General features: G+C 62.8%; 1 protein-coding gene across 1 annotated transcript in view; it reads right to left on the bottom strand.

Annotated features, from left to right (window-relative positions):
- Nucleotides 1-1,601: 1,601 nt before the first annotated feature.
- Nucleotides 1,602-22,141, bottom strand: part of SLC7A1 (solute carrier family 7 member 1) — a 32,415-nt gene continuing 11,875 nt past the window's right edge. The window contains exons 3-13 of the mRNA XM_029048089.2: nt 12,525-12,907; nt 11,927-12,085; nt 10,239-10,413; nt 6,890-7,017; nt 5,108-5,330; nt 4,566-4,705; nt 3,995-4,097; nt 3,311-3,546; nt 2,333-2,499; nt 2,023-2,131; nt 1,602-1,882 (exon numbers count right to left, since the gene is read on the bottom strand). Of these exons, the coding sequence (XP_028903922.1) occupies nt 1,776-1,882; nt 2,023-2,131; nt 2,333-2,499; nt 3,311-3,546; nt 3,995-4,097; nt 4,566-4,705; nt 5,108-5,330; nt 6,890-7,017; nt 10,239-10,413; nt 11,927-12,085; nt 12,525-12,894 (1,917 nt within the window). The 5' untranslated portion in view covers nt 12,895-12,907 and the 3' untranslated portion in view covers nt 1,602-1,775. The remainder of the gene's footprint in view (nt 1,883-2,022; nt 2,132-2,332; nt 2,500-3,310; nt 3,547-3,994; nt 4,098-4,565; nt 4,706-5,107; nt 5,331-6,889; nt 7,018-10,238; nt 10,414-11,926; nt 12,086-12,524; nt 12,908-22,141) is intronic.

Here is a 22,141-nt window from a genome sequence, read left to right on the forward strand (position 1 = left end):
CGGCTCTCCGGAGAGCCGAGCCCCTGCCCTCTTTGAACCCACCTGCCACCGGTCAGTGGGTGGAACCACCCACGCGCGCAGATACACACAGACACACACGCCCACACACTCGCTCTCTCTCTCTCTCTCTCTCCTGGCCGAGGGTGCCCCAGTAGGCCTCCGGATAAGCTTTCTTCTCCCGGGCCCAAGCCCCCGCTTCTGGCAGCCCCGGTCCCTACGGGACGGGAGGCCGGCACCGCCGCGCTCCGACCCTCGGTTCCGAACCCAGAAGGTCGGGAAGCGCCGGATTAGCGGGCCCGGGACCGTCTCTCCTCCCGTGTCAAGCCGCCGGCCGGGACCCGCCTCCGGACCCGGAATGCCGGGGGGGGGGGGGGGGGCCAGGATCCGCCCCCGGCCGGGGGCCGGGCTTAGGAGTGTCAGACCGCGTCTCTCAAAGGCTCCTCCTTCCCCGGTCGAACTCCACAGCCGCGCTCGTGGGTCGCGGCGGCTCGGCCGGGGGATCCCGGCTCCCGCCCTCCCCCTCGGCTCTTTGCGCCTTCTCTACCCTGAGCGAGGAGGAAGCGGGGAAGAGAGAAGGGGCCCGGCTAAGGGGCACCCGCGCAGCGTGACGACGGACGGACACGCGGACACACACGGACCCGCACAGGTACACACGAGGCCCCCGGCCGCCTCGCCACGTCCCTCCCGAGCGGGGTGGGCGACGCCGCGGCCGGGCCCGGGGGGGGGGGGCGGCCGGCCCCGGGAGGGCTTCGCGGAAGCTGAGAGGGCAGAGGGGGGCCGGGGAGGCCGGGGACCCGGCGGACGGACCTCCGGCTCCCCGGGGCCCCAACGCGCCGGAGGGGGCCGCGCGCCCCGATGCAATAAGTTAACATTTATCAAAATATTTTACAGCACCAAATCTACATAAATTTAAATATTCTTCTTTGGAAAATCTAGGCTTTTGTCTGCCACCTGCCCTCGGGCGCACGCACGCTCACACGCACACGCGCGCGCACACACGTTCGGTCACACGGTAACTCCCGTCCGTGCCGGAGGGGGAGGCGGGCGGCCCCGGGCACCGACCGCGGCCGGCTCGCCGTCACCCGGTCGTCCGGCCGGTGGGCCGTCCGGGGGGTCCCCCCTCGACGTCCCTCCTCCTCCTCCGACGCCCTCCGTCCTCCCCGGCCCTCCTCCGCACCGGCCCCTCCTCCGAAGGGGGCGGGGGGCAGAGCGAGGGGTTTCGGGGGACGGGGAGAGGGCGCGATCGGAAACGAGTCGATCCCGCTAGAAACATCTGACCGGCAAAGAGGCTGAAATGAACGGTTAAGGCTAAACGTCCCGATCGTCCGCAGCTCTGCGGCGGCACCTCGCCGCTCCGCCCTTCCCCGGGGAGAGGCGCGGACCGCTTGGGGCCGGGGGGGGGGGGACGGACGTGGCGGCCCCGCGGCCGCAGGAGGGGCAGAGTTCGGGGGGCCCCCGGCTCCGCCGCGGGCGGGGGGGGCGGATCTCGCATCCCGCCTACCGGGAGGCCGGCGCGGGCAAGGGGGGCGCCCGGGGGGCGGTCGGAGACGGCGGCGGACGGTCGGCGGGGGCCCCGCCGGGCGCCGCCCGGTCTCGTCGGCGAGGGGCGGGGGAGGCGGGGGCGCCGCGACGCGGGTGTAGCCCTCCCGGTGTGGGCGTGGAGGGGGTGGGGGCGCCGCGGGGGGTCCTCCCCCCGTCCTCCGGGAGAGAGTCGGGGCCTCCCCGGGTCCCCACGGCCACGGCGGGGCCGCCCGCTGGGCGGCGCGGAAGGGGGCTCATTTGCAGGGATCCGAGGGGTCGTCGGGCGTCTTGGCCGGGTCCTCTGCCGCCAGGGACGCCACCTCGCTGTGCCACAGGCCGTACCCGAAATAGATCACGAATCCTGGGAGGGGGACGGCGGTCAGCGGGGGGGGGGGAGGGGAGCTGCGGCCCGGCCCCCGCCTCCTCCCCGACTGACCGCCCGAGCTCTTCCCGCGGGTGCGGCCCGGGCCCAACCGCCCCCCCGACCCCGCCTCCACCTACCCAGAATCATCCAGACGGCAAACCGCACCCAGGTGCCTCGGTCGAGCTGCATCATGAGGTAGACGTTCACGAAGATACTCAGGACGGGCAGCACCGGCAGCAAGGGCACCTGCGGAGGGAAAGCGTCCGACGCCGGGTGGGGGGGGGCGCCGGGACGGGCACCCCGGGGACGGGCCCGCCCCACCCGGAACGAGTGGCCGGCCGGGCAGCCCTCCCCCGGGGTCCGGGAGGTCCCGGGGGTCTCCCCGTCCCCCCGGGGCTGAACGCCACCGGGTCGGCGGGGCCCGGCGGGCCGGGGCGAGGCGCGTACCTTGAAGGAGAGTTTGGTCTTGCTCTCCGGCTGCCTCCAGATGACGGCGGTGACGGCGACGCAGAGCAGGGCGGACAGCACGAGGACGACGACGGCCCACGGGGCCCCCCGCAGCAGGGCGGCCTTCCCCAGGACGGCCACGCTGCAGAACGTGGCGATGAGAACCCCTGACGGCGACAACAGCGGCCCGGCGGCGCGGGACTCAGGAGCCACTCTCACACCCCGGCGGGGCCGCGCGCCGCCTCCCGACGCGCGCGACGCCCGAGCGCGCGCGGTCGGTCTCCTGAACGCTGGTCGGCCCGGGGGAACCGAACCCCGTCGGTCGCTCCGTACGGCGCTCTCCCCCCCTCGGGCGACGCGTCAAGTTGACCCGGCCTCTCACGCCTCCCTCTCCCTCGACCTCCGGGAGCGCTCGGACCGATCTGAACGTTATCCCCTCGTTCGACTGTATTTATCCAGCGCTCGCTGGGTGCGGGGCACGGTACTAGGCGCTCGGGAGAGTACGACAGACACAGTAAAGCCCACGTTCTCCATTTAGCGTCGGAGCCTGAAAAACCTCTCATCCCTCACGCGGGGGCGCCTTGGTGCCGAAGAGAAGGGGATACCCGGAAATGAAATTTACACGTGGACGCACGCGGGATTCCAATTCGTCGTCGGTTGCCGAACTAGACTGACTGTGTGATCACTTCGCCGTATCCCCGTATCCCCGTGGTCTGCCGTTTTATCCCGGTTCTAAATGGATTTATAGCGTCCTCCTGTTCCAACTCTGTTACGTCGCCCTCTCCCAGGCACCTGGAGTTACCGTCCGCACGCGGTAATCGTTCGATAGATACCCCCGACTGACCGAGCTTCGGACGGCCGCGTCCCCGAAGCCGTTTGCCCGGGGACCCTCGGCTTCTTTAGGCCCGGCGTGGAACGGAGCCACCCGAGCCGGTCTCCCCGCCAGATGACCCCAGGCCGGGCAGCGGCGGCGCTCACCTACGAGACCGGTGGAGATGTTGACGACGGACCCCGAAAGCTTGGAAGGCTCCTCGTTCTTCGGGAACAGAACGGCCCCGAGGGTGCACCTCTCCCCGTCCTCGTCCTTGCCTTCGCCGGGCAAGAACCTCACCTGCGAGTCGCTGGTGCTCATGGGCTCGTTCTGCTCCGCGGCCTCGGTGTCGTCGCTGGTTCTGGCCATCTGGTACACCAAACTGGGCTGCTCGGGCTGGTACCTGCGGGGAAGACGGGCCCGGGCCCGCCGGCCGGTCACCGTGCGCACCGGGGCCGGGGGGGGGGGGGGGGGGAGGGGAGCTAAGCCCGCTCCCGAGGCCGCTGGCCAGTCCCCCCCCCGCTGCCGGGGAGCGGGCACCGGACCCCCCGACTGCAGCCCGCCGGCCCGCCCCTCCCGCGGGCCCGTCGGCCGCCCCGCCGGTCTCTACCGACTGCCCACCGGGCGCATCGCTGCCCCCGGGGCTCGCTCGGCATAAAAGGGCCCCAGTGGGCCTCCGAACCGCCGGCACCCGAGCCCGGGGCGGGGCGGGCCCGGCCTTCATCGCCGGTATCGACGGGCCGCCGTACCGGGCGCCCCGCGGAACGAGAGAGCGGCGGCCGTGACCCCCGCCCTCGGGGAAGGGGACCGGGTGCGAGAGTCGGTGCCCGGTCACGGGCCGCCGGACCCACCTCAACACCAGGACGCAGGCGGCCACCAGGGAGTATGCCAGCAGCGTGCCGATCGACATGAGATCCACCAGGTCCTTCAGGTCGAAGAGGAAGGCCATGATGGCTGTCGGGGAGGGAAACGGATCCGGCCGCGGAGTCACGGGCGAGGCCCCGGCGAGCCACGCCCGGCCCCGAGGGGGCCCAAGGGGTCGCCGTCCCGCCCCGTTTCCGGCCCGGGCCGGCCGCGGACGGCAGGGGGGCCGGGTCCGCGGACGGAGCCCGGGGCGGAGCCCGGCGGAGCCGGAGGGCACAACCCCTGCCCTCGGGGCGGGACCGGGGGGCACTTCCGAGATGTGACCGGACCGCCCCGCCGCCGGGACCCAGCCCCCTCGGCCCAAGACTCGGTCTCGGGATTTCCCCGTACCGTTCCTCACGGACGTCCTACTCTCCTCCACCGTAAAGGGCCCGGATTTCCCACATCGGTCCCCTCCCCCTGCAGGCCCCCGCTTCACGGCGGACACACGCACGGCCCGACCGCGGGGTCGGAGACACGGGCCCCGGCCGCCCCCGGGGCCGCCCGCCGGGGCCCTACCGGCGATGGCTCCCGACGTCAGCGTCGCGATGACGGGGGTTTTTGTCCGTCTGCTGATCTTGGCCAGGAACTTGAAGAGGAGCCCGTCTTCGGCCATGGCGTAGATGACCCGCGGCATGGGGAACATGGAACCCAGGAGGCTGCCGGGCAAAAGGACGCTCCCGTCACGCTCGGACGGCCGGGCCGGCGCCGCCGGAGCCCGAGAGCCCGACCGAGCCGCGGCCGGGGTCGGGGACGTCGCCGCCGGGCGGAGGCGCGGCCCGGTCCGCACGGGCCCGAGGCAGAACCGCCCCCTCGATCGGTTCGGAGCGCGGACCGTGTACGCGTACAAGTCCTCCGTGCGCGACCGGCCCCCGGCCCGGAGGAGCTTGGGAATCGGACTGGGGGGCGGGAGTGGGGAAACGTGGCTCTCGGGCACATCGGCGCTCGGTTGGGGGGGGGGGGCGACCGGAGGTCTCGCCCGGGGACGGGGGGCAGAGGAGATCGGGGGTGTCCCCCGGCGGACGGGGACTGGAGGGGGAGGAGAGAAGCGGGGGGCTCACCTGGTGGACAGGGCGCAGAGGGAGCCGACGGCCACGGCGTACTTGGCCCCTTCCCAGCCCACGTGCTTGAAGGCCACCGGCAAGGGGCTGTCGATGTCCAGGAGGCAGTAGGGCATCATGAGGGTGAGGGCGGCCGAGACCCCGAAGTACGCCACGAAGCAAATGAGGAGCGACGCCACGATGCCCACGGGGATGGCCTTCTGGGGGTTCTTCACTTCCTCCCCTGCGGGTGCCGAGAGAGACCGCGGCGGGGAGCCTTAGAGGTCTGCCGCGCCGGCCACCCGACGGACTACGCCGGGGGCTCCCTCGCGGTGCCCCGCACGCGGCGCGCGCTCAATAAATACCCCCCGCCGGCCGACCGCCGGCAAGTTCCCGCCGCGTGACGGCGGCCGTTGGGTCCCTCCGCTCGCGGCGGGTGTTGCCGTGCCGCGGAGATCGGCGTCGCGAGACGGCCGTGGCCAGCTGCCGACCGCCTACCCCGAAGCCCTTCGTTCCCGCCGAATCGAGGGTCACCCGGATGGCCTCCCCGACGGGCGGGCCTCTGAGAGACCACGGCGGCCGGGTCGCGGCGGTACGGGCCGCACGCCCTTCGGGCCGGGCCTCCGCCGTCCCGGGGGAGCCGAGACGGCAACGAGCAGAGCTTGGGGCGGGGAGGGGAAGGGAGAGAGAGCCCACGGGTGGGAAATCCTGTGGCCCACCCGGCCCCGGATCGTTGACGGTAACGATCGCATCCGTCCGGTGTCTACTCTGCGTCCGGCGTCGTACAGAGCTCTGGGGTGGATTCAATATAAGGCTATCAGAAGCGGTCCCTACACGGAGCTCACAGGATACGAAGAAGGGAGAACTGGCATTTTTTCCCCTAGTTTACAGGTGAGGAAACTAACCCACGGAGAACTGAAGTGACTTGTCACGGGGCAGGTAAACGGCGAAGCCGGGATTAGAACCCAGGACCTCCGACTCACAGGTCGCCCCCCCCACCGCCATTAGGCGAGCGCAAGTCGTGCTCTTCACCTGGGACGGTCCGGGGGAGAGGGAAGGGGCCCCCGATTCCCTCAGGGCGCACCCCGGTTTCATCCCAGGATTTTACAGCAGAAAAGGAGGGTCATTCGACTCTGATGCAGAAGAAACTTGGGGAGGCCGAATGCCCGGAAACCCCGAGTCCCGTGGGTGCAGATTAAGCGGCCCGGGGGGGGGGAAAGAACGTGGGCCACAACGGGCCCGAGCGGCCACTCTGCATCTTCTCGGCCCCGTCGGGAACTCCAGGGTCCGGTCGGGTCAGGGAGAGCCGGGGTGGGCAAGGGAAGCAGCGTGGCCTGCTGGATAGAGCTTGGGCCTGGGAGTCAGAAGGAACCTGGGTTCTAATCCCGGCTCCACCTCTTGTCTGCTGTGTGTCCTTGGGCAAATCACTTCACTTCTCTGGGCCTCGGTTCCCCCGTCTGTAAAAGGGGGATTAAGACCGTGAGCCCACGAGGGATGGGGGGGACTGCGTCCGACCCGCTTAGCTTACGTCTACTCCGGCGCTTAGAACGGTGCCTGGCACACAGTGAGCTCTTAACGGGTACCATTTTTAAAAAAAAAAGGCCGCCGGGACTCGGGTTCGCCCGGATGGAGACCGGGGTCCCCGTGAAGTGGGCACCGACGCTCAGTTCAGTATTTATCCCGGGCACCGGCTGGGAGCCGACGGGGCCTCCCGGAGGGTAGTCCGGCCACATACAGCAGCGACCAGGCAGAGAGCCAGGTAACGGATGGATGGGTGGGTGGGTGGCGGGGGGGGGGGCTCACCTGTGGTGGCGATGCAGTCGAAGCCCACGAAGGCGTAGAAGCAGGTGGCGGCCCCCGACAGGACCCCGGAGAACCCGAAGGGCATAAACCCGCCAGTTCCATAGGGCTGGCCTTCGTCAGACGTCTTGCTGGAGGAAGAGAAGACCCGGTCAAGGGGTCAAAACTCACCACCACGGGAGCCGCTCCTCCCTCTCCCCTGCTCCTCGGGCTCCCGGGAAAGGACCGACACCCAGACGTCTCTCGACACCGGTTTTCCCGGCAGAGGCGGCGGTGGGAGGGGGACGGTGCCTAAGCCCGTTATCCCGGGACGCGGACCTGCCTGGGATTCGTATTCATCCGACTCTTCCCTCTAGCTCAGTGCTTAGTTCGGGACTTCGCACTCAACGGGTGCTCAACAGCCGAAGCGGGTATTTGTCGGGCGCCCGCCGAGTGCAGGGCACCGGACCGACCTCTCGGGAAGGTACAACGGGAGGACCGAAAACATGTCCCCTACCCTAGAGGACCCGGCGTGGTGGATGAACTGAGAGAAATGCCACGGCTCCGAGTCGAGATCTAGGGGTGGGCCGAGAATGTCGGGGCCTCAGACGGATGACAGATGGATGCCGCTCGCTCTGAGAACCGTCAGGCTATCTGCTAGGCGCTTGCTGTGCGCCAGGCACTGGACTACGCGCCGATGAGCCTCGCTCCGCTCGACCCTTCCGCCAGGAGTGAGAACGGCAGACCGCCGAAGGTCCGAGAGACGATCCAGAGGGCGACGCCGACGGCGCGGGCTGCTGCCGCCTTCTGCTAGGGCGCAGCCACGGGGGGCCCGTTGCTTGTCTGAAGCCCGCGTACCTCCGCTGCCCATTTCTGACCCGCACGGCTCACTGCCTGCCGCTCCCCGCCACCCGGGCGTGGTCGGTCGGTCGGTCGTATTTACTGAGCGCTTACTGTGTGCAGCATGTTTGGGACACTACAATATAACCGTAAACTGACACCCTCCCTGCCCACAAGGAGCTCGTAGGCGGAGACAGACGTTAACAGAACTAAATAAATTACAGATACCATCAGGCACGGCAGAAGGGACAGGGAAGAGAGCCCACCGATGGTTCCAGGGAACTGACCGAGACCCCGCTAGACTGGAAGCTCTCGGAGGGCACGGGTTACGTCCGTCGTCTGTACTGTCCTCTCCGACTGGGGGGGGGGGGCATTAAACCAGTGGACGACGAGCTCCAGTTCCAGGTGAGAGGAAACAGGCGGACTCCGAGAACTGACCAGACAGAGGGGAACAGGACAGAGGGGTCCCGGCCGGCGGAGGTTACTGGGGTCACGGGAGAGCTGAAAACCCTACCGCGCAAAAGAGTGCCCAGGGTCCGCCGGGCAGGGGAGGAGCGGAAAGAGCTGAGGAATGTGTGGCTAAACAAAGGAGAGCGGTCAGATCACCCACAGGGAAACGGGGCTCGTGGACATACAGAAAGTAGCCAGCAAAGACTCCTTGTTCAGGAAAAACTTACGAGCCTCAGGGGTTTGGTTCCCCAAGTCCAACTTCCTCCCTAGGAATGAAACTCCTGGAAGGGAGAGATGGAGAGAGGGAGAGAGAGAGAGAAAAAGAGAGAGAGAGAGAGAGGAAGGGAGGTTGGGGGGGAGGAGGGTAGCGTGTGGGAGTTTCAGCCCTAAGGAGAAGGGGTTATAATTGCCCCTCGCCCAACCGTGGGGAAGAGAGCGCCAGGCTTGTTACGGCAGCCACAAGGAGGCCGAGGAGCGGCGCTGTCAACTTGCGCAGGGTAGGGCTCGTGTCCGCTAACGCTGCCGCGTTCCCCCAACTGCTCGCTACGGTGTTCTGCCCAGAGTAAGAGCTCAATTTGCACATTCTGATGCTGGTGGGGATAAGACTGTAAGCTCCAGGAGAGCAGGGACTGTTGATCTCTCCCAAGCATCCAGGACAGTGCTCTGCACAGAGTAAAAGCTCTCCACATAGCATTGAATACCGAGCGAATGATCGAGATGCTGTGTGGCCCCAAGGCGCGGACCAGGGCGTCGGTGGCCAGCGCCCGCTGACCCGGGGCAGAGATTTTTCCCAAGCTGATGGTGGGTTTTATGCCCCTATCTGCAAAGCTCCGCCGGGGGAGGGGGCCGCTCCAATTCCACAGGCCGCCGCCAAGCAACCGAGCCTAAAATAAGCCCCCAGAGTCCACAGGCCCGGCCAGAAGGGAGCAAACGAGTCTCTCGACGAAACTATAGAGGCGGTACACGAAGCCACGCCTGTCCCGCCAATCCCGGCACTATGGATTCGGTCTCCGGCCTCGGGGCTTGCTGTAAAGTTTTACGGTATCTACCGCGCCGCTTCGAAGCCCGCTTGGATCGGCTCCTCTCCGCACCCGACGAAGGGGCGCTGGGGTAACCGCGGAAATGTCTGTCGGGAACAGTGTTCAGCGTCGCCTCAGAAAGGGGCTTTGTGAGATCTATTTTTACTTAAGAGTCAACGGAGCACAGATTCTATTTTTAACGGCGCGGCGCATTCGATCAGAGCGAATCCCGGCCCACGTCGGGATCGGGGTGAGGGGCCACCCGTTCTGGTCTCCCACGAACCCCTCCGGACGGACCTCTGGAGGAATTCGGTAGAGTCGGATTCTTGGAGTCCATTTTGGGCCATTTTCCGGAGCGCTGCACTTGCGGGTTATGGGGATTTATCGCTCCGACGCCGGGAATGACGATGAGAACCGGCGTGAGCGGCCCTAGACGAACGTGACGGCCAGCTCACCCGTTTGTTTATGCCCGTCTGCTGGGCTAAATTAATAGGAAATCCTTTGGCTTTTCTCCCAAGAGTGTGAAGAAATTTCTACAGGCCGAGCGGAGGGTGGGGAGGCTACCGGTTGCCACCTGGGAGGCAGCAGGGCGGCCGGGGGAGAGAGGGGCCGGCCGCTCACGGGTCACCGCGAAGTCGTCCCCGCGCTTCCGGCACAGAGCGGGGAGCCGCAGGTCGGCCGGTGCCCCCGCCCAGGGAATCACCTTGCTCTCGACCCCACGATGTGGCTTCCCTGGGTGCGACAGTGCTCTGCACATAGTGAGCGCTCAATAAATACTAACTGAATGAATGAAAAACGGGTGGGGAGGTGGTGGCCAGTACCACCTGGTTCCCAGAGGCCCAGACAGACCTCTGCGTGCCCCAACACACGTGTGGGGCTGGGGGTGGAAGACGGGGACGTGTTTTTGCCCAGATCCACGTACATTTCAACCGACTCAGACGGGGACGCGTTAAAAACAGAGCGGCCACCGCCCTCACCCCCCCGAGTCTCCGGAATGACCGACACCGGCGGGTGCCCTGAAAACGGCCGCGGGTGGGTTCGCCGCCCTTGTCCCGCCCACTTACTTGTGCGTGGGCATCCGGTTGGTCATGTTCCACACGTCCTCCTCGGTGAGCTGCCAGTTTCTGATGGAGCCCTTCACGAAGCCCGACACCATGACGAAGCCCAGCACCAGGACGTTGACGCACGTGAAGACTTTGTTCACCATGGCCGATTCTTTCACCCCGAAGGTGAGCAGACCTGGGAAAATCACAGCCACGCAAGGGGGGCGAGTCATTTCGGTTCTCGGCCCAGCGACGGGGCCTTCCTCCGCGCGACGCTCGGCTGACCCCGGAGGGCCTGCGGTCGCCACTCTCTGGGGGTGACGACCAGATTCCCCGGAGTCCCGTGGGAGTGCACGGGGCACGGTGGGAGCCTGGAGGGGATGGGGAGAAAACGGTCCGGCCCTGGGGGCTAGAGGCAGGGAAGGCAGCCAGACCCACTCTGTTCCAGGCTCTTCCTGGAGACGCCGCCACGGGAACTGTCTCCTTCTGGGGATCTGCTCGGGCGAGATGCCCCGTCGGCTGGAGGACTTCTCCCTTCTACCGGGCTACCCCTCGCTCTCGCTGCCGGAGTGCGCCGTCAACAACCCGATTCCCTTCCCTCTTAAAGAAAACCAACACCCTCCTGTTCACGAGCCGATCCACCACGTAAGCTTGCTCGAAATTTGAAAGGAGAAAGACCGACGGATAGAGAAGCGTGGGGGGGGCGGGTGAAGTGATTTTTAAGCCACAGTGGGCGAGGACTCAGGCCCGTTTGGGGCGGAGACACCGACGACCGGGTCTACGGGAGGCGTTAATTATTTGGTCCTCGAGAAAGGAGATGCGGGGGGCAGGGGAAAGAGAGGAAGTGGCCCTTCAGTCCAACAGCATCCAAGTCCCCTCTCCCCGCGGCGGCCTTTCCCTTCGATGGGGTCAAGGCAAAAAATGAGGGGCGATTTGAATCCTGAGAACGTAGGGGCCTTCGCCCGGTCAATGTCTGTACCGACCCGAGCTACTTCTGGGAGTAAATCTTAGTAGGCAGTCGACCACCAATCACCCTCTCGGTTATGTTTCTGGAGTTCTTACTGGGAACTCAGCCCTTGGCCCAAGTGCTTGGGAGAGCTCGACAGAGTCAGCAGACACAATCCCTATCCTCAACCTTGTCGGGGACACGGACGCTACAGTGAATTACAGGTAGGAGGAAACAACAGATCGTACCCATCTGGATATCAAGAGTGTGACAGCGCAGTGTGAGTAGCCAAGTGTTTAGGTGCCGCGGTGGCATCAGGGAGACGGGTGGGGAGCTCGGAGATTAACCGGGGAAAGTTTCCTGGAGATGGGCTTTCCGAAGGGCTCCGGAGGTGGGGAGAGCGGTGGCCTGATGTGAAGGGGGAGAGGATTCCGGGGGGGGAGGGAGGGCACGAGCGAAGGAGGGGTGATGAGATACGGTGAAGTAGGTTGGCTTGAGAGGAGTGAAGCGTGTTAGCTGGGAGGTAGAGGGAGGAGAGTGAGGACTAACCGACTGACGTCTCCCAGCGAGCCCCCCCCCCCCCCCCCCCGGCTTCCAGGCAGTGACTCGGCCCCTCGAGCTGTCCCTTCTCAAAAGGTCTAAAACAAACCGGGCCATGGGGCAGGGCCAAAATGGACCAGGGCGACCCCGGACGGCGCAAGCTTCGGCTGGGTCGCTGAGCACCCCTCCGCCGTGGGTGGACCGGCGGCAAGCGGGCTCTCACCCGTCAAGACGAGGATGATGAGCACGGAGAAGATGTCCGGGTACTCGGCCAGGACGCCGGGAGCGTTCAGGGACATGTGCATCCGGGAGAAGTTGCTGATCTGTTTGTTGATGAGCTCGTCAAAGGTGGCGCTCCAGGCCCGGGCCACGCTCGAGGTGCCTGGCGCGAGACAGACAGACACACAGACCGTCGCTCAGGACCACGGGAGCTTTGGCGGAGAACGGCCCGCCACCCTGAGGGGCCGGCCGGGGATATCGCCCGGAACCCAGAGGGTCCGAGCCAGAGGCCGCAGGCACGAAAACAATTCCCCTTGCCCCGGGCCGGACCGGAACCGTCCAACTGCCCGCCCTGGACCGTGCGGGCTCCCCGGGGGGCCAGGGAGGGATGAGTCGGGCGCCGGAGCTCCCGGGCCCCGCCGGACCGTGCTCGGAGACGGGATGGGACGGTCCCGATCCGGGAGCCTCGGGGACGGCCCCAGCGACCGAACTGGGGAAAGGGACGGCGGCACGACGGCGGAGGCCCGGATCAACGGGATTCAGGCTGTGGTTCGGAGGGGAAGAAGGGAAGGGGCGGGTAGGGAGCGAGAGCAGCCACTCACCGATGATGTAGGAGAGAATTAAATTCCAGCCGGTGATGAAGGCCCAGAGCTCGCCCACGGTGACGTAGCTGTAGAGGTAGGCGGAGCCCGTCCTGGGGACCCTGGCCCCGAACTCCCCGTAGCACAGGCCAGCCAGCACCGAGGCCAACGCGGCGATCAGGAAGGACAGGACGATGGCCGGGCCGGCGTCCTCCCGGGCCACGGCACCGGCCAGCACGTAGACCCCGGCGCCCAGGGTGCTGCCCACGCCCAGCGCCACCAGGTCGAACGTGTTCAGGCAGCGGGACAGCTTGCTCTCGTCCTGGCTGCCGTCCACCACCTTTCGCCGCAGGAGCTGCTGCCCCAGGCTGAACAAGGCCTGGCAGCCCATGATGTGGCCCGACCTGGGGACGACATCGACAGGGCCCGCGTCACCCGCCCGGTCCCTCCCACCCCGCGCGCGGGCCCATTCCCAGCGACTCCCCGGCCGACGGAACGGAACGGGCCCCCGAGGCACGGTGGCCGGGACCTTTCCCAGCGTTTCACCCCCTCGGAATACGGCTAAAAAAGGGATCTCTTTTGGTCAACGCGTCCGGGGATCCTTTACGGAATCCGTGCGACTGGATCCCAGAAAGCGTCAGAATACGCTGCACCCGGGTTCTAATAATTAGTCTCTCTTAAGCGCTTACAACGTGCAGGGGGATGAGGGCGGACACAGTCCCTTTCCCACCTGGAGCTCGCCGCTCTTCTCAGTCCCGTTTCACAGGTGAGAAATCCGAGGCCCAGAGCCTCGGCCAAGGTCGCCGGGCAGGCCGGCGGCAGAGCCGGGACTTGAGCCGGACTTTCCCGACCCGGAGTTCTGCGCTCGTGCCACGAGGCCGAGCCGCCTTCGGCCTGTTCTTGAAATACTGAAACCAGCGCTCCCCCCACGAGCTAGGGGGCGGGAATCTGCTTCCCAGAATGGGAGGGGCTGGATCTGATCCCAAATCCCCGGCCCCGGCCCCGGTGGACGGGAGAGTGGCCTAGTGAAGCAGCGGGGCCTAGCGGACGGAGTACGGGGTTGAGAATCAGAAGGACCCGGATTCTAATCCTGGATCCGCCACCTGTCTGCTGGGTGACCTCGGGCAGTCACTTCGCTTCCCTGGGCCTCAGTTCTCTCATCTGTCAAATGGGGATTAAGACTATGAACCCAATGTGGGACAGGGACTGTTTCCAACCTGATGAGCTTGTACCTACCCCGGCGCTCAGTACAGTGCCTGGCGCATAGTAAGCACCTGACCAATACCATTCAGGGCTGAACAATTATTAGAAACAGTGAATAGTAGCGGAGGCGGCACGGCTCGGTGGCAAGAGCGACGGCTCGGGAGTCAGAGGCCATGGGTTCTAGTCCCGACCCTGCCGCTCGCCTTGCGTGTGACCCTGCAGAAGCCACTTAACCTCTCTGTGCCTCAGTTACCTCATCTGTAAAATGAGGATTAAGACCGGGAGAGCCCCATGTGGGACAACCTGATTAGCCTGTATCTACCCCAGGGCCTAGAAGGGTGCTTGGCACACAGTAAGCACTTTACAAATACCGTAATTATTATTATATAAAGCCAGTGGACGGGATCTCTGCCCTCGACGAGTGAAGCGGGGAGTCAGACAATTAGAGGACGGAGGGCAGAGTGAGAATGGAAGGGTGGTTAGGGGGAACGGGCAAGCGAGTGCCGCGAATGCACCCACGCAGAGGATCCCAGGACCAGCGCAGTGTCCCGGGCAGGGCAGGGAACGGGTTGGCTGGGTCCCTCTTCCCAGACCCTGGCTTTATCGGACGATGTACCCGGCGACTGCTGCCTCCCGGCTTGGCAGGGTGAGAACATCACCCACGGCAACCCGGGAGGCGGCCAGGCCGGCCTGAGCCGCTGCCAAAGTCTCCCGAAAAGCCACGGGAACAGGCGGGTTTCCCGGCTGCCGTTTTTCCCAGAGCTCCGGCCCGCGTTCTCCGCCCCCCGGGCCCCGGGACGGAGCGTCCCTGGTCCTCCCTGGCTCCGGGGGGGTGAGCGTCAGCCAAGGAACGCCTCCACCTCAACACGAATCCCATGCTTGTCACGAGCTTTAAAGGGCAGTGGAGACTTTTGGTTTGAAACTGAGGAGGCATGCAACTTTTAAAAAGCAGCAGTTTTTCCATTCGGGAGGAGGAGCTGGGGTGGAGGCGCCTCAGGAACACATCACGCTCCCTTGTTATTGAGATTTTCGTGCCAGAAGCCACTAACCCTTCCTAGGTGCAGGCAGAAATAGGGATAGAATACCTCAAGGGGTCACTGGAATAAAGCATTATTTTTTTAAAAAAATAAAACAGCAAGGTGTATTTACTATAGAGCATTTAATACATAGGAAGCAGTGTGGCTGAATGGAAAGAGCATGGGATTGACAGGCAGGAGACTCATCTACCCAGCCCGGCGTTTTGCACACAATAAGGGCTTAATCAACGGCATCATCGCTCCTCCATCCAGGAGCACAGAAGTGTCACCCAATCACTCCAGCTTTCTTTCATTCATTCCTCGATTGCATTTACTATTGAGTGCTTACTGCGTGCAGAGGACTGTACTGAGCGCTTGGGAGAGTAAAATAAAACAGTGGACACATTCCCTGCCCGCAACGAGTTTACGGTCTAGAGGCGGGGGGGGGGGCGGGGAGGGGGGGGGACAGACAGTAATATAAATAATCATTCGCCGGAGCAGCTAACGAATGGCAAACTGTGCCGATTGGGAAACCCTCGACAGACAACTGAGGAGAATATGGAGAAACAAAGATTCCACAGAGCAGACTGCAATCTCAGAAGAGGTGAGAGCTGCTCGTCTGTAAGCAGACCTCTGGGGGACTGACCCAACCGAACCTGGTTTCTACTCCCCGGTTTCGTTTCCTCGGCGGGCGGCTCTCCTCTAAGGCGCCTCCTTAAAGTGGCGGCTCAACGTCCCGCGACTCCAACGAAATACATTTTCAGCCCAAAGAGGACCTCCTGGTCTAGAAAACTGTAGCCGTCTACGGCATCTTTCTTTCGGAGAGCAGCACACCCAGGGGGACCGGGGGGATTATCTCTGGGCCACGTATCATACAGGTTAAATTCGCATTTCGGAGCCGTGAACATTCCCTAATCGCTTATCTCTCTCAGCCGCAGATGCCGTATTTTCTGGCAGCGGGGTCCGAATTTCAGAACCATATTTCCCTTCATCGACGACGTTATCGATGGTATTAATTGAGTGCTTACTACGTGCAGGGCACGGTGCAACAGAATTGGCAGACACGCTCCCTGCCCACCGCGAGCTTACAACCTAGTCGAGCTGTTTCCCAGGACGGGAACCTTTAACCCTATTTGTTGGGAGCAGCTTTTTAAGGCTGGCATCACCGGGAAGGGTAGAGAAGCGGTGTGGCCCGGCGAAGAACTCACTCGGCATACCTGGGGGAGTTAGAAGGACCTGGGTTCTAATTCTGAGTCTGCCAATGTCTGCCGTGTGTCCTCGGGCAAGACGCTCGTCCCCTCTGCGCCTCGGTCTCTTCAACTGTAAAAGTGGAATTTAATCCTTCCTCCTACTTGAGACTGTAAACCCCATCTGGGACAAGAACTCTGTCCAACCTAAATAGCGCGTAGTACTCCGGCGCTTAGAACAGTGCTTGACGCATTCGGTAAGTACTGAACACAAAAACTACAGTAATTATTATTACGATTATAACGTGCTCACAGTCCCTGTTGTCCCTTATGACCCAGGGCCTTGTGCACCAGAAACCGAGAGTGTGTGTGCTGCCGGGCCTGGGACAAATACCAGTTATTTATACTCTCCCGCTTCCTCTATTTGTGATTCATTTTAATATCCATCTCCCCCACTAGTCCGTAAGCTCCTTGAGGGCAGGGATCACGTCAACCAACTCTATTGTATTTACTGTCCTCTCCCGACGCTTAGTACAGTGCTCTGCACCCAGAAAGTGCTCACTCAATGATACCGTGACCCGACCATCCTCGCTGCCCACTTGAAAGCTTCCAAATTGACTCCCATCCCCCCGAGCACTCACGTATATCCATGTACTCAGTTATCCACTGTGATCACCTTGGTCCTAAACATTTCCCAGTGGTGTGCGGGGAACGTGTCGCTTCTTTATTCTGTACTTCCCCAACTCCGAGGACCCCCTCTAAACTGTAAGCACCTTGTGGGCTTACCAACTCTGTTGTACCGTACTCTCCCAAGCGCTCAGTCCAGTGTGCCACTCGAGAGTCTTCGACCTTTTGATTTTAGAGAAATGGGGATGGGTGCTTCTCCAGGTTTGCCCCGAGTGGCGGACAAGGGGTGACGGGAGAGCGGCCAGAGCGGAGAACGGAGCTCTGTCCGCTTGGAGAACGGAGAGCGACGCGGTTGACTGTGGGAGCCCTCGACCGCCAGTCTCTGAGGCGGAGGGCGCTTGGAGAAATGAGCACAGACCTCTCTGTAAGGGAATTACCACCTGGGTAGATTTCCATAAGATTAGATTAAATCCAGCGGAGTCAGGTCTAAACTCTCACACGCTCCACCGGTAGGATTTTAAGCCTTGCCGGGAAACGACAACGGTAGGCCCAGGAAGCAGTCAGCCCGAGAAAACCCGCGATTCTAACGATGCAAGGGCGCTCTGTCAGAGGATTAATACCACTCGACTTAAAGTCACATTCTACCGGCCTGGAACATGCCGGTGAACCCTACCTGAAATCCTAAAAGAGCTCCTCTGACTCCATCGTTAATCCTGGACGTACTCTTTAGGATTAACGTGACCGCAAGGCACACCGACAACTTCATTAGCACCGGTCCGCTTTCATCCCAAAGGGTCGGCTTGATTTATTCTACCTCACCAGGTCTGCAGACTGGTCAGGCCGGGTGCGTGAGAAGCTGCCACGTCTGCATAACCGGGGGGGTCAACCTCTCTCTAAAATGAGCGAGACCTCTTACGGGTTGGTAGGACCGTGGCTGTGGTGTTGAACCTGCGGCCGCCGACGGCTGCTGCCGTACCCTCCACCTCGCCCGTTACCCGGCTGAGGAAGAGTATTAGCACCGGGCCCCAAGATAGCCTCGCCGTCGGATGATCCGTAAACCGGAGAGTCAAAAGAACTCGTGCCGCCTGGAGAGAAATGGTGAGAGGTGGATCCCGCTCTGTGTACGAGCGGTCGAGGGAGAGCTCTTCGCGCCGACGGAGCCGGAAGCCGGCAACACGGACCGCCCCTTGCGCACCGCCCACTCACCGACACTCCGGTCCGCTTCCGAAAAGGCTTCCGATTCAACCGGGGAGGGATTCCCGGGTCTCCCGGGACCCGGGTCGCGAGCTCACGGCGGTGCTTCGGAGGGTCGGGACAACCCTCCGCGTTGGCGGCCGGGAAGGACGGCTTCCCTCCCCCGCCCACGCCGGGTCCCTTGGCATCCCCTTCACGTTAACGGGGCTTCTCGTGGGAGGGGGAGCTGGATCCCACTGGGGTGACCTTCGATCCCGCGTTTTCCCAGGACTACTCGGCCCCTTCCTCACGCGCCCCAGCCTCCCAACCAAACGCCTCAACTGAGCACCGGGAAAATCTCAATCAGAAACCCCACGTGCTCCAACACGCTACGCTTGCTAAACGACCGCCCGTCTTCAAACGACCACGACAATAATAATCACGGTATTTGGTAAGCGCCTACCATGTGCCACACACTGGGGTGGACACAAGCTAGTCGAGTCGGACACAGTCCCTGTCCCAGCCGGGGCTCGGGTTCTTAATCCCCATTTTCCAGATGAGAGAACTGAGGCCAAGAGAAAGGAAGTGACTTGCCCAAGGCCGCCCAGCAGACCTACACGCCGGAGAGCCGTCGGCTTCTGGGGGCCTACTCTCCCCACCCTTTTCCCCTTCGGGCTCCCTCGCCGTCAGCTGAGGTCCGCCCAGGAGTACGACTGCCGGCCCACCACTCGGCCCAGGCACGAAACTACCCTTAAGTCGGGGCGGGGCTCCAAACTAACCCGACCCGAGGCAGGGGCCCATCGTGTCATCCAACCTCGTGACCCGTCGGCTCGGCGGGGGCGGAGGGAGGATTTCCCGGCAAAGGCTCCCCGCCTCTCCTTGGGCGTTCGGGGCTACCGACCGGACCCGCAGCTCCAGAAATGAAAGGCTTTTTGCTTACCTGCCCGGCTGGCGGGCCCCTTCCCCGATTTCCTATGTTCTACACCGGGGCGTGGAAGAGACCGTCGGACCCCGAGGGCCCCTCTCTTTGCTCACAGCGTAGGTCTGGGGGTCGACGGAGCGCCCGCCTTTGTTTTGCCGAGCTGTGTATACATTGAACGGGAATGTTTGTTTTCTATGTCCCATTTCCCATCTTTAAAAACAACGGAGGATTAAAGAGGAATTCTACAGAACGGCCTTCTGGTTGTCGCCAGTCAGCCTTACCAGGACCCTGGTCGGCTTCCTGCCTTTTTATCTTAAATTTCTCGCCCCGTTGTCTTTCGCCAGTCTTTGTTGGCGTTTACAATTAGAGCTTCGCTTTGTTCTGGGTGCGAAGCGACCTTTCATGTGCCTCTGGTGGCTTCCGCCACGAGTGGGCGGGAATGCTGGCAGAGGGTCCCGGGGGCAGGCGGCTCCGCCGCTACCGTTCTCCGGGTAGCTGTGGCATTTACTGAGCGCCTAGTAGGTGCCAACCGCAGTCCCTGTCCCACACGGGGGCCACCGTTTACAGAGGAGAGCAGATGCCTTACCCCTGTTTTGCAGATGAAGAGAATGAGGCTAGCGGACTTCATTTTTATGGTATCTGGTATTAGTGCCATGTGCTAAGAGAGAACAAGCTAATCAAGTCGGACACAGTCTGTCCCCCACGTGGGGCTCACAGTCTTAATCCCCATTTTACTCATGAGGGATCTGAGGCACAGAGAAGCCAAGTGACTTGCCCAAGGCCGCGCAGCAGACAAGTGGCGGAGCTGGGATCAGAATCCGGGTCCTTCTGACTCCCGGGCCCGTGCGACGTCGACCGGACCACTCTGCCACAGATATAATTCGGCTCTTAGACAGGATTTTCGCGGCCACAGCTAGGAAGACTGACATTAGCTTAAAAGCAACTTGTGACCTCAGCTACCGCCAGGCTCATTTCGTCGGTGCTTTAGGTCATTTCCGTCCCGCTCTACTGATCTGATTTCCCAACTCCTCGGACTATGGTGTCCTCCGTCCGGTTTTGAGTACTAGACCGTAAACTGCCGTGAGGCGGGCTTCGAGCGGACAAATTCTATTGTGTCGTCCTCTCCCGGGTGCTTAGTCTAGTGCTCGGCACAGAGTAAGCACTCAATAAAGACCGCTAATTGAATATTCCCCTCCGGTAGGTTCCCGCTACCCCAATTCTCAGGTCAAGGTGGACTGATCTTACTCCTGTTTATAGATCTGCAAGGGGAACAGCATGGAGACTTCAGAAAAGGAGGTATGCAGACTTGTGCCTCTCATTTGAGAAAACTTAGCCTCAGGGCTGTTTTCTCAATTCGGCGCCTCTGCGGAACCCCCGGGGGAAGACAGAGCTGCGGCTGTCCTGTGTATGTGTATGTGTATGTGTGTTTGAGAGACAGAGACAGAGAGACAAAGCCTCGTAATTCAGAGAGGGTCTTGGCTTCCATCTGACCGGAAAGTGTGCCCGGCTGCATCTCCTCCGGCACGGCGTGTAGGTGAGCCGGAGATTCTGGCTCAAGGACGCGGCCCCTCATCAACCTGGCTGGCACCTCTTACCTCGGTTTCCCCAACCAGTCAGTTTACCACCCCGTTGGCAGAGGCGGCGGGGGCCATTTCGATAACACCCGGCTACCTCTTGTACTCAGTGATAAGAAAACTCTTGGGGTGGGGAGGGCAGGGGGACGATTACTGAAAAGAGAAGTCCTCCCCGTCCCCGGGTTCTTACTTTCCTTGTTATTCAGCGATCTGCGACGCATAAAGCAATCCCAACTACACCTCACTTTCCACAGTACGGAATTTTAGGGAAGTTCCACCGGATGGATTTTTCGTTGTATCTGTGCTCTGCGCGGGAGGACACCCCAGCCTTCCCGGGATTGGCTAGTCCCATTAGAGCGCAGGAGCCCTGTGGGCGGGGAACAAGTTGCTTGTTTTCTACTTAGCCCAGCTCTTTCCCCATTGGGCACTCGACGAGCGCGCTTACTCATGGCTCTGAATCGGTCGTCCTCTCTGCAAAGACCGAAAACACGGACCCACAACATCTTCCTTGGGCCGAGACCGAAAATCCGGCGGAAACCCTCGGAACGCCGGAGATACTTTCCCGAGCTGACGTCTGCCCCTCTCGCTAGCTGCCTGAGCGTCTCGGCGTCCCGCTGTCCCCGTTTCCCCCGCCCGTCCGTCCTCCGCCTCTCGGCCGCGCCCTTCTCCCCCTCACACGCTCCCGGTGGGCTCGCCATATTTGCCGGGGCCCATCTGAGGCCCTGATTTTGTCTGGTTCCCGTCCCGGGGAATCCTCTCAGCGGGAGAAGTCCACCTTCTCCGCCCCCAGAATCTCGGACGGGCCCCCGGACGGAAAACGTCCCCCGCGGCAGGAATAAAAGCTGACACGGATAGATTTCCGGCCCGGCTGACATCTCTCCGGCCCGTGTGTCTGATCCCCGGCCAACCCTTTGTGTCCCGGCTCGCTGGGAGGAATGCGGCAGCGAAGGGCCCCCGCATCCCCGGACCCAGCGGGGGCCCGACAGTGACAGACAGGGCATCGGACAGGACACGGGCGGTGGCGCGGAGCATCGAGGGAGGCCGACCCGTGGGATCCGGAGGACGGCCAACTTGGAGAGAGGCACCAGTTCCCCTTTGGGATGGAATCCTGCGGGCTGAAGGCCACGGATCGATCGTCGATGCCAACGAGAACCAGGGTCTACCCGATGGTAGTGGGCCCGGAAGCGGGGGTGGTGGGGGTGGCTTCACGGGTGGTGCTCTGACTGTTGATTCTCTGACGGTTCCTTCATCTTCCTGTGATTAGGCTCATTCAATGAGCGCTTTGTCTAGGTTTTGATGTGCACATTTTGGGCAGGACCATTGGAAAAGTAACCTCTCCCGGGTTTCCTTTTGAAGGGCAAAAATCTCTCACCTCGGGCCAGGCCCCTCCCCTCGGCTCCCAACAGGACAATGCTTCCACCTTTCCACTCCAGCTCAGCTGCTGCCTAACAATAGGAAACGGCACATTTCTCTTTCCCTTCTCCCGGGCAAATCTTTCCACTGGAGTGGAACTGCCTCTTTTGTATCTCACCAGACCAGAAAATTCTCTCCCCGAAGTCTGGCTCCTTGCTCAGCTGCCTCCCCTGGTCTCACGCATTCTTTTACGAACACACCGGGGATGGCTCCGTGCTGGGGGGGGGTTCTTTTTTTAAGGTATTTGTTAAAGCGCTTACTAGGTAATAATAATGATAACTGTGGTATTTTAAGTGCTGACTATGTGTCAGGCAGTGTACTGAGCGCTGAGGGCAGATACAAGCTAATCAGGTTGGAAACAGTCCATGTCCAATCTGGGGCTCTCTGAATGACGCCCCACTGTTTTACGGTATTTGTTAGGCGCTTGCTACGAGTCAAACACTGTGCTGAGCACTGGGGTAGCCACAATCTAATCAGGTTGAACGAACCACGTCCCGCACGAGGCTCACGGTCTTAATCCCCA

The sequence above is a fragment of the Ornithorhynchus anatinus genome, chromosome 20 (assembly GCF_004115215.2).
Source record: "Ornithorhynchus anatinus isolate Pmale09 chromosome 20, mOrnAna1.pri.v4, whole genome shotgun sequence".
Classification (NCBI taxonomy): domain Eukaryota; kingdom Metazoa; phylum Chordata; class Mammalia; order Monotremata; family Ornithorhynchidae; genus Ornithorhynchus; species Ornithorhynchus anatinus.